General features: G+C 45.8%; 1 protein-coding gene and 1 pseudogene across 3 annotated transcripts in view; one reads left to right on the forward strand and one right to left on the reverse strand.

The window, feature by feature from the left end:
• LOC109486103 (protein patched homolog 1-like) overlaps window positions 1–12113 on the forward strand; it is a 67771-nt gene that overhangs the window by 21833 nt on the left and 33825 nt on the right. The window contains exons 1-2 of one of the 3 annotated variants that reach the window (XM_019789791.1): window positions 4846–4941; window positions 10493–10685. In XM_019789791.1, the coding sequence (XP_019645350.1) occupies window positions 4933–4941; window positions 10493–10685 (202 nt within the window). In that variant the 5' untranslated portion in view covers window positions 4846–4932. Of the gene's footprint in view, window positions 1–4845; window positions 4942–9231; window positions 9685–10492; window positions 10686–12113 lie in introns of those variants that run through there. The other 2 variants (XM_019789788.1, XM_019789790.1) reach the window with 2 other exon arrangements.
• Window positions 4423–8166, reverse strand: LOC109486199 (annotated as a pseudogene).

A 12113-nucleotide genomic window follows, 5' to 3' on the forward strand; every position in this document is an offset into this window, starting at 1 on the left:
AACATGACGTGTATTGCTATCAACTTGAGCCACCGTCCACACAAAACATCCCAACACAAATCACTGACTTTCATAATAGAAGCTCGCTGACGAAGTCAATCGTTTGGACGCTTGAGCTGACGCGCAGCAAAGACGTGAATATGAGATTTCATGGGAATTTACGTCGTCGGGAGGGCCTGTATAGGTACCGTACAATGTGGTTTTGTACCGGCGGGGGTTTCGCGGTTTCACCGCCGAACAATGCGGACAATAGACACGCAAATAGCCGCCTTCATAGCCGGGATGTCATGCGTGAGGGACCTGGAATAAAATATCCTGGGAACACGACGTTAAAACGGAGTCGTTAGCGCCTATTCAACTGCAAAACAACTACTGGGTAGGTCCTACCAAGGAGGTTATAACCTCCTTCGTTCTACATGTCTGGATCAGGCAATAGTCAATGAACAAAACCTTTCTGCGTGAACCTAGTAAGACATAGATCTAGAAGTAATAAAAAATTTACAGAAATTAGCAAGCCTAGTTAACAAGTGAAAGTAAAATTGACATCTACTTAATGCAAGAAAAATGAATATATTCATGGTATTGTTACACACAATATCTCTATTAAAAGCACATTTATGATGTAAATTGCTTCAAAATCACAAAAAGACTCCAATATTTTCGTGGCGTATTTGAATTAGCAAAGACAAATCAGTGTTTAAAGGTGGTGAAGTGTTTTTGCCCGTGAGGTCGCTGACGTGAGTTATTTGCGTATTTGATGTTCGGTAATATTAAGTTGCGTATGCTTTTCTAAGGACTGCGCGCAACATGTGTTCCGTGAATGAAAATCGTGTCGTATTTATGATATGTGATATCGTAGGAATATATCAATATAGCAAACTGAATGGAGGGAATGTATCAAAACGGCGCTTTGAGGAAACAGTAACCTACCAAAGGCTGAGAGGTGGACCATGTAGAATGACTATACCTTCTGTTGAATATACTGGCGTTCGGATAGCTAAAAAAACGCCTTAATGTCTGTGTACAGTTTAAATAAGCCAAGTAACCGCCATTCTCTGTTGACTGTCATAACGACTCCTAAATTAGAAAAAAAGGTATCCAGTGCAGTTTTTATGGCATGGAAACCAGATTTTTCAAAGTCAATATTCTAGTCACTTATCTACATACTCGTACTAAGTTCAAACAACACTGTACCAATGTATATTGACATTCATGGAGCAAAAATTCCCAAAATTGTGACGAAAAACGGTTACTGGAAGGACCTGGATTGATTTTTAGGGTGCCACCCAGAAAATAATTAGGACTAATCTTAGGGCTTGTTTCTGCAGTTTTAAATGCCCCAAGTATGAAATACTGATTCAAATGTGCTAATGTGTGACAGTATGTGTCAATATCATACAGATTATTTAGAATATTTCATGTTTTGCCACCCTGAAATTGCATTGGATGCATTTAAAAGCCATCACGCTAACATGTACACACATTGGATCATCAAAACCTCGAGGGTACGATCGTTCAGTTATTGGTTACACAGACATGATTGACAATAAAACAGTACTTTTATCGATTGCGGACCACAGGGAGAGCACAACCACCACAAACAAGTCGATGGACAGCGGGACATTTGATGGACAGATGTGTTCCCGATACGTTATCATTCTGCTATCATAAACAAATCGTCATGAGATTCGGTATATTACTAAATACGAGGACAGACAATGCATGACTTGTATAATATTGGTTTCATTGCAAACTTTGCGTCGCGTGCAGAAAAAAAGTAAGTACTCTCCAAGCAGAGGTTTGGGCTCATTTTTGGCGTGATTTTAGGCTTTTTTAATCGGGTTTTCTCTTTTGCGCTGGTATCTTTTTTTACGCCAGCCCAAAAAGATAACAAAAGACACTAGTGCAAAAAAAAGTCCGATATAAAAAAAATTAAAAGCCTAAAAATACGCCAAAAATAAGCCAAAGCCCAAACCTCTGCTTGGAGAGCAGAAAAAACGGACTAGACAATTCGTGTCCTAGACAATAGCGATGGTGAAGATAGGTGTTTTGTTTATGGCAAAATAGATGAAGTTTGTCTGCAATAAAATCACCGGACGCACCACCCACAATATGGGAGGTACTGTATGTAGTCTAGGACCAATGAACTACCTCGCACCAAAGGAATGGTACTGAAGAGTGATGTACCTGTTCTTTTTCTCTGTTAGCCTCTACCAGGCTTCAGAAGGCGGCTGTAAAGAGTAGAAATTGGTACCGGAAGTCTGGATGTATATAGCCTCCATAGCAGGTTTCTTGGCAAGGTTTTTCAATTTATGGCTCATTATATGATGATGGCATGTCAGTAGGTTTGTGCTCTAGTCGTCCTTTTTAGAATAAGGAAAAAAGCCTAATAACCTGCTATGCAATGGGGACTACATATTAAAACTCTCCAAGCAGAGGTTTGGGTTTTTGGTTATTTCTGGCGTGTTTTTTTGCTTTTTTTTTATCGGGGTTTCTTTTTTGCACTGAATTTTTGTTCACCCAACTCAACAGTAGCGCACTGTCATTGCGCTAGTAAGCTTCCACACTGTCGCGGCCTGGTCTGGTCTTGCAAACGGAGCCAGCGTGTGTATATATATGACATGCATGCATTTTGCGGTCGAAGTGCACGGGACATAACAACGGATAACGGGAGGGCTTTCTTACATATGGCGCTCAGCGAGGAGAGAGAAGGGCTCTCTTGTTCCGACCAGCGCAATTAATCATCTGCAATCCGAAGAAAGGTTTGTATACCGATGTATACGTGCAGCGGGCAGGGGGGAACGATATGTTGCTGTCAAGTGTGTATATATACATCCTACAGGAATCTCACTTTTAATGGATCACACACGTTGATGTCGGGGCGAGCCAAAAGTGAGGAGACGAAGGGAGGGCTCAGAAAGGAAGGAAGAAAACAGAGACAAAAGGAAAAGAAAAACATTGCTTTACGAAGGTAGAACGACGTCGGGAGGGTAGACCGTTCGTACCCTCCAAGCAGAGGTTTGGGTTTTGGATTAGTTTGGCGTGTTTTTGGCCTTTTCATCGTTTTTTTTCTCACTGGGTCGGGTGAAAAAAAAATCCAGAGCAAAAAAGAAACCCGAATAAAAAAAGCCTAAAAATACGCAAAAAATAACCCAAAACCCTAACCTCTGCTTGGACAGAAGGTAGACCGTTCGTGGCTTTGGCTTTGGCGTTTCTTCTTTCCTGTAGGGATGATTGAAGAAATTTTCGCATTTATCTGCTAAATGACTCATCATAAAACGCTCTGAAGATGTCACTTGTTGGTGGTCGCATTAGCACGTTCGTCTTTTTATTGGACTTCTAATAGATTAGATCTTTTGTCTGCCGTATTTCCTTCGAGACGTTTCAATAAACATTCATTTAAAAACATCAAAACCGTGTAAAATGTTGCTAAATACAACTTCTAGATGGTAGAACCAAGGATATGATGTCCTTGTTAGAACGTAGCTGAGGAAAAAAGGAAAACTTACGGCAGTACCCCTCGTATGGCCTATGTGTGATTGATAGCCGTAGCAAAGGTGGGCTGAAACAGAAGACAAAAGAAACAGGAAGGAAAGATAACGGGTAGGGGAAAAGAAATCTTTCTGCCTTGTCGCGATTTCGGATGTTCAGGTGGCCAGTGACTTTTGTTCTGCCGACAGAGAAGTGTAGAGGAACAGAGAGGGTATAAAAAATGCGTCAATACAAATCGCTAAGGCCAAGTTGAACTTGAAAAGAAAGTTGTTCGCTCTATACCTTCATGACAGAATGATAGCGACCGGAGGACTTGGTGTACGGACAAAATTGTGTTAAATCGTCCCATTTTAACGTGTCTACTTGCTTGAAAGAAGGCACTTATGTTACATCATCTTTAATTCAGTTCCTCATTTAAGGCCTAATTATCCAATTGTCTCATCTGAAATTAGGTACGCAATTTTCTTTCCTCTTCCACAATTTACTTGCATTTCATTATGCACACCTCGCTTTCGAGAAATTCGAGAACGATGCACGTTGGCCAAGACTCTGGCAATAGTCACTTTAGTAGAGTCTTCCAGAAGTTCTTCAGAAGTTTCTCAGACTAACAGAGTGTATAAATGCAAACTTGAAAATGGCGGGAACCTTACGCAAATCGCGCTTCCATAACAAGAGAAGACAAGAGACAACGAACCCCCTGGAAGTTTTTTTTACACCAACACCACAGAACAAAGAGGTTTTAGATGTCCCGTAATGTGTAAAGCCCTAAAACCCAAAAAGCGACCACTGTGACTTTTAAAAACAATTTCTTTTCTCTCAGATTGAAAATTGCTCCCATGGAAGTTGATTGTTTGTGTATAGAAGCCCTGAGCATGTGTTCCGCCCGGAACGAGCGTATTTTTGTGAAGTTGTGGGTAACAGATCGCCCGTTGTTCGTACATGTGTCGTCAACAAATCCTTTTTACGGGCGCGCCGTGAGGGGACACCGGCCACTTTGTCCTAGGCGCCGGTCTTGTTCCTCGTCCCCCTAAAAACCACCCTCTTTTTCCACCCATTTCACGTTTTGTTGAATCAAACTCAACTGCGAGGGTCCTAATTCGGCAAGAAAAAGTCCCCTGTCTCCATCGTGTGCCGTCATCGAGTGTTTACATAAAAATTATGGTAAATTATTAGTGCATTATTGTTCACATGACCCGCGGGCCACCCACTTGGATCGGGCTGTTAGCAAGGCCCGTCGTTGTAAACGCAACCCCAGCACACCTCATTGTTAGTTGTGACGAACCACGGTGTACACGCTCTGGGGGAGCTCCCGGACTCGACTCGCGCACTTTCTGGATTTACTTGCCGAGTTTTGCCGCACGTTTGGACGCTTCTAGACTCTGGATTTCGCTCGCTTCCTTGGGATTTTCCACGTCGGCAGATGCAGGGAGGATAGCAACCATGGTGGTGGTACGTATACGCCATGATTCTGTTGGTCAGGGGGCAGTGATCTTTCTGGCGTCGGGAGCAGAGGGGCTGTACGGGGGGGAGGTACTGCGAGGAGGCACGGAAAGTCAAACCGCTTATTTTTAGTGACATAAAAGGCAGGGTTCCACCATTGTCCGTCTTGCATTGCCGCGCTGAATGCCCAATTGGAAACCAAGTAGCGCCCGTTCAGTGCATCTGTCGTGCTCGCAGTCGGGGTGGACAACAGACAAAGGTCGGAGCCGGGCGGGGGACCCCTGACCGCGGCGAGCTGTCACTTCGGCTGCGGAGAACGTCAAAAACGACCAAAATCAAACTCAAGCCACAGTTTGGCTCGCCCGGACCCCCGTAGTTGCACCCAGAGCCCTTAGCCCTGACCCGTATGGCCTGGAAGACCTCCTCGGCATCGGCGCTGTGCCGGGCCAAGTTGTCTATCTCGTCTTGTTTATCGGGTATGTCAGGCATGTGCCTCGCGACCAGCGGGGAAAAACGGTCGCCTGTGTCCCCTGCCCCCCGCCGAGCTGCACTTGTTTTCCGGGCCGACCCTCTTTGCTATAATTACAGGTATTACCACTTATTATATTCAATTCCTATTGACCTCCGCCCGCCAGGGCCAGTTGGTATCACTTGCAGCATGCGGCAGCAAAGATGGGGGTATTTTCTCTCAAAACACCGGCTCCTCTACCGCTCTACCACACAACCCGAACCAGTCCACCCTACTGTGGGTCAGCAGGCAGGGAAGGTCCGGCTTTGGACAGATTTTGTCTGAAAAGTCACGTAAAATCATGCCCGGCGGACCCTCGCATGGCGTCGAGTCACATCCATCTTCGAACGTTTAGACCTCATTTGTACAGGGCAGCGGAGAGGTCAGATGCTATCAAGGAACACATCTAAAATATGTTAGCATTTTTTTTCGTGGGAGAGAAAAATATGAGGGCTTGCGAGCCAACCGACAGCGTTTTGATGTATGTAACAACGGTGCAGCAGGAAAAGCGTCGTAAAAAATGCTAACTGGTCGCCTCTAAAAACTTGCTGGCGCCAGTACGTATAAATAACCGGCAGCGGTGGAGGGCTTCTGGTCTACCCCAAAAACCTGTGAAAACTTTACAGCAACCTTTTAGCGATGACGCGGGGTGACAAAAATGTCACAAGCACGAACGGGGGCTGTAGACTACCTCTCGGCGAGTTTTGAAAGCAGGCGAGACATTAGAACTTTTCCGCCTTGTCTTGGTTTATTAGTCCGCAGAGAATTTACAACGCAAGAACCCCCAGAGGAAAGCGGACATGTGTGCCTCCAGGCGCGGGGACTAGGGATGACAACAGCGGCAAAGCTCGGCAGGATCCCGGCATTAATCTACAGATGAAAGTCGAGTAGCGACTCAGAGATTAACGTTTTCGGAAATAAGGAAATTACTTGATGTTAAAATCTCTCTTGAAAGCCAGGCCAAAATCCGAGGCGACTTTTGCTGGCATGGAGAGAAAAACATCCAAGAGATCGAATGTCCCGTGTTTCAAGACCCGGACTAAAACATATTAGCCGTCCGGGTGTAAGGCATCGCAAAGATGTGTACAGGGTCTATATAATCGCTTTCCCTACATTTGCTCGAACGAAATATCATTTTCTTCACCAAATTTTGATAAAATCCCGAATTTTGTAGTTTATATTACTGTTGGGTAACAAGAAACCAGCTACATGTGATACCCAACTAGTCAGGTAGTATTCCAAACTTCTAGTACCTCCAACATTTGAAATGCAGAAACATTGAAATTTGGTACGCAACTGTAGCCATAACTTTCGTTTTCTAGTTATGATTTTTACTTTGTGCATTTAGAAATGTTATTTTAGAAAACACAATCATTTTCAGCAAATTGCGCTGTCTTTCAAATAAGAGCAACGCGATTTCACAGATAAGTATGAAACGAAACATCAGCAACTAATCGTTCACGTTATTTTTCTTGGCTTCAGTTCAACTAGAAAAAATTCATCTGGAAAAAATAGTCTGTTAAAGTATAATTTCTTTTCATTTTGTTACGTTTAGTCCACATAGAGTCCACTCTAGGTTTCCGACATAGGAAAACAATACTTGTTTTTTATTCCTGGGTTTACCAAAAGTCTTGTTCTTGTCTTAGGATAGAAAATTGTTCGACTACTTTTCAGCTTTTGAGACTTAGGTGCAATTATTCTCGTTATATTGTTACATTTTTGAGCAGTTAGTGAGCATTGTTAGGGTGATCAACACAATGTACAGAAGACGGGTAGGCTGAAAGGCCACTTTGTGTCAAAACGTGGCTCGACCTGTCAAATTTAGAGTGAAAAACAACTTTTATTGTGCATTTTGTGACGTGATAAGTGTATCTCGGGGCTAGGTTCGAGTGTATGACATCTGTTTGTCTGTTCGCTGGGGAATGGTGCACCTAACCTGAGTTGACAAAAAAAAAGTGTATTTTGTGTACTAGAAATTTTGTCCTACAATCTAGATCGGGAGTTTAGGAATCACAATTTCGGTTCTATAATGAGGATATTTGGCGCGCTTTTGGCTGTGTATTCCGTATATTGTAGCTGTTTGGCCACCAGACGGAAGCGATTATGGAAATGTTGATCATTACGTCGCGCCAAATCGCTCCGATTTGAGCCCAAAACAAGCGATTTTGGCGAAATTATTATCCCCGGCCCGCGCGCAAGGCGGCGCGAGCTGTCAGGACGTGGTGTTATGCAAATGAGGGGGAGGTGTCATCGCCCCGGTGGTAACATGACACCGCCGGGCAGGCTGCGGTAAGGCCGGCCCACCCAAGTAGCGAACCTCCAGCGCTTTTGACACGTAAATACCCCAGCCCTTTTCTCTGGCGGACCGCATGCCACGCTTGGCTGCGTATATTACATCTCCATCGCGAAAATAAATATTACTATTCGCAAACGGGTTCCCTTGCCGGATTTTTATGGGAACTTGGCGGGGTAAAAGAGAGCGGACTAGAGTTTTGTAATACTAGGGGCGAGGGGAACAATACTCTTTTTTTCAAGCATAACAATAGGCCGGCACTTTCGCAGGAATATCTGATGTGTGTTGGCTTTTTATGTTTTACTACCTGGTCAGGATACTTTTCAGAGTCTTGTCACAATTGGACTATAAGTGTATAGAGAGGGTTTAGAAAATGTAGTTGTGGTTTTGTCACTAAGCATTCCATATATGGAAGTCACGAAAGTCTGAGGGGGGGGGGTATAACTGTAGTGTAATTGAAGAAGGTATATAGAGAAAAAAAAAACACTTGCTAGACAACGACTTGTGCTGCGAATGCATGTGTAAGACGTGTTGGACTATATCACGGCTTGGAGGGTCCTTAGAAAAGGGAGCACGCATAATTTTCAGGGTGATTGGCGCTTCCAATACATACGTAATGCGCTCGGTAGGGTCCAGTCCACAGATCCGTTGGAATTCTTGCCAATGGTTACTATTGTTGCTTGTTTTTCCGACTCGCTAGTGTTGTGGCTTGGGAACTATGTTGTGAAGCAACTGTTGTTGTCAATGATAACGGAAATAAACGGAATGTTCAAAAGTGAAGAACCTTATTCGTGAAATCGCGAGGCCTAAAATATGCGTGGACTTCAAAGTCGTTAGATAAGTTTTGTTTCTGGCACACCAGGAAGGATTGGTTGTTATTGGCAGGGCTAGGGTGCGTTTAGCTCGTATAAATTCCAGGGTTCGATTCCCAAGGGGCTAGTAGAGTACTAACTGTGGTCACATGTTCTCTGCAAATGTCATCATCGCACGTTATGTTACAGATGTTTAGAGACACGCCTGAAAGGAGTCATGAAAAAAAAGAGACTAAATCATAACAGTCGATGGCAGGAGAACATGTGTACAGAAATGTATCCGAGGCCAAATGATGTTGCCCTTGATGACGTCACGCGACTAACAGGCGAGCACTTCACGATGTTCCCCGAAGTCGCATCGCAAACCGATCGGCAACAAATAGCGATACGAAAATAAAAAGTTTCGAGACTTCTGAGAAGCGTCCTAGTTGGTGGAGCGGGCCCAAGTGGATGTGTTGTAAAAGATCCCGGCGGTTGTTTAGGTCTGCGGTGAGTCAGGAGCGCTGGTTTGTTTGTGCGAGCGCCCGACTGAAGGCGCCTGGCGGTGGAGGATGGATGTGTCAGGGTACCCCTACGACTTGTGTGGTCTGTCTTCTTTGGCGAGCCGTTTCCTAGCAGCAAATGACGGGCCGTGTTACTCGAGCAAATTGTGGAGCCCGCGGCCAATCAGAGCGCGGGAAGGTGACCCCTCGATCACGGGAGCTCGAGGCGGAGAGGCGGGTTTTGTTTCAGGCCTGCCTGCCTTTCACAGCCTATACCCTCAACTGCGACCGCTCGCTGGAAGGATGCGTTAGGTTGAAGACTCTTTATCACCGTGGATTTTACCGCAGCGAGATGTTCCGTTGTTGCCGTAACTGTGAGGTTGCCATGCGGCCCGGATAGTCGCCATGCAGAGCAGGGCAGGGCCGGCGGGGATCCCCACCCACGGCCCCGGAAGGCCCCACGGCCACGTCCCGCGAACAGACAGCGGCTTTGCCGAGGAAAGGCACGAGCCCTCGGACCATGTACATGGCGACCACAGATCTTCTTCGCCAGATTCCCACACGGAGCCTGACAGGACTAGGTCGGAGCAGGACGCGCCCTGTGCCCGGAAAACGTCTTGCTATGAAGCAAGAGAGGCGTTGAGACATATAGACAAGGTTGGCATGTGTTCTACTGGATGTCCTGGTAGTGGAAAGTTGTCACAGGCGAATGCAGCAGCTCGCACCCCCATCGCGCTGGGTTGCCCGCGTTGGGGCACCGCATGGAATGGATCAACTCGACTGTGTTTACATTTGCCTTCGCACAGTTGTAGCGCCCAGATGCTTGGAAATCTGCTCTCTAAACCTCGCCCTCCACGGCAGAGCAATCCGACTGTGGGGGCCAGAGTAAATTCGTGGATAAAGGAATAAAATTATTGGAGGGTGCGAGTTGCCATCGCCGCCGTGGTGCCTTCCATGTCATGTGGCTTGTGCGTGAGGACCACCAAGTTTGAGGCCCGATTTGTCACTATTTTGGGACAAACCAGGCACACATCCAAACCAGGACGATCTAGAATCCTTCCTGGGGTTGTTTTGGTGCCATGTGGCACGCTCATGGCTCGGGATGAAGGCATACTTGCGCCGAAAACGCGACAATATGATGTGAATGCAACAGTTATTGGTGTGGCAACTTGGGGGAGGGCCAACTGCAGTTGTCGTTGTGCTACCACGTGTTGACGCGAGGCAAACCAGGGTTCCTGGCGCAATAAAATCGCACATACCAACGTCAGACGATGCACTAGTCGATGTACAACTGAGTTGGGATCTTGTTTATGCCCTAATGTTCGTGTATGTGTGGTTGGGGAGGGCGAAAGGTTACTAGGTGTCAAATGAACACAATCGCCATGTTGGTTACACTGTAGTGTTTGTGACATCTACAACATCAAACTATAGCACTAAGATATTTGTGTGTATCTTACAATTACAGGGCAGGGCGACTGGGAACAAGCAAGCGCTCTACCTCAGGGAGAAATGTGAGAGATGTCTGTTCAACACGGGAAAGATCATACAACTACACTGTGGAAAAGTTCTGTTTGTTGGAGTGCTTGTCATGGTTCTCTTGGCCGTGTTCCTAAAAGATGCGAAGATAGAGACAGAAACAGAAAAGCTTTGGGTACAAGGTGAGTCCAGATTTTGTCACCTATTGCTAGAAAACCTTTCTAAGTGTTGTATTGTGTAGTTTTGGGGGTGTAGATGTTCGTAGTTTGAGTGTAGGAAGGAGATATCACGGGGTCACTCGAGGCTACGTCCGCCCGACGCCATCTTGGTTGGTGTGACCCTGAAATTATAATTTGATCTGAGCGTGTGTGGTCCGGTATTTTTGGAAATTTTTCAAAAATCGGAGGGGATTTTACGTGTTTACTGGTAAAATATGGGCACGATACTTACGTATTATACCAATAAGGGTATCCTGTGTGATTACAGGTATATATTTGGACGTTGTCGTGTGTAGTTCCCGAGATTTAAGGGTACAAAGGAAGGCCACACCAGGGGAATCGGAAATCGCCCACCGAACAAAACCCGCGATTGAAATTCATGAGGTCGGGGACGGGCGCATTCGGTTACCGCTCCACTGACAATGGGGCCCTCACATTATACAGGGATCTGTCGCCAATTTGAACACTTTCGCGACTATCTGTGGGTCCGATTTTCGCCATGTAGCTACATACCTTCCCCGTCTTTAACCCAGAGTTGTTCAAATTTGCCCAAAGCAAACTCAGACATTACGGACGCACACAGAACGACAAAGGCCCGGAGAGGGGTGTTTAGAAATTCATGAGGACTGGTTTACATACAAGCGTGAATGGGGCACTTCACACTGCCTCTATAGCTTGTTGAACGGCCCAACTGTTTGCCAAGAACCAACATGTAGTTTGCTAGGCACTCGAAAATCCGATTTAAAGGCGGGGAGTGTGTCCAAGTTAGCACTCAAACACAACATAACACGCCGACGGCACAGTTCTCGTCTATGCCATGCCACAAAGAATTGTTTATCTTTTCGACGCATAGGCATTCTCCCGATCTGTTTTGCTCTCGAGTTCGGACAATAGGGCTTCTTGGCAGGGGCCAACAAAGTTTTGGTAACAGTGGCCAGTGTTTTTGGGTGTCTGTGTGGGACTTTGAGGGCGCTGGTTCAGTGAGCTGGGGGAAAACTTGCGTGTTGAGTTTACAGTCCGCTCCGAAGGAATTCGGAGTGATAGCAGAGACGGCCCAGATCCAAGATGGCTGCCCCCATTTCAGATCTAGCGCAGACGACAATCGGGGCAGATAAAACTAACCACAGCTCCTTAGTTTACCTCAGCTTTGTCTCAAGATCGCCTCTATGAGTAGGAATGTTTGTTAGAAAGGAGGGGACACCCTGCCTTGGTGAGTTTTTGCCAAGTAGTAGGCTCCCATGCCCCGAGTCTCATGGTTCACAGCAACACTACTGAACACACAGTGGGCCCTTATTTCCCCCTTCTCATTAACATGCCGGGATTGGGTTACCAGTAGTGTGCATTTATTTAAACCGCTTTTGTCCCGCAGTTGTGTTCTGTGTGGGATCTTGA

This window comes from Branchiostoma belcheri, unplaced genomic scaffold, assembly GCF_001625305.1.
Source record: "Branchiostoma belcheri isolate BF01 breed outbred unplaced genomic scaffold, Haploidv18h27 scaffold8, whole genome shotgun sequence".
NCBI lineage: Eukaryota > Metazoa > Chordata > Leptocardii > Amphioxiformes > Branchiostomatidae > Branchiostoma > Branchiostoma belcheri.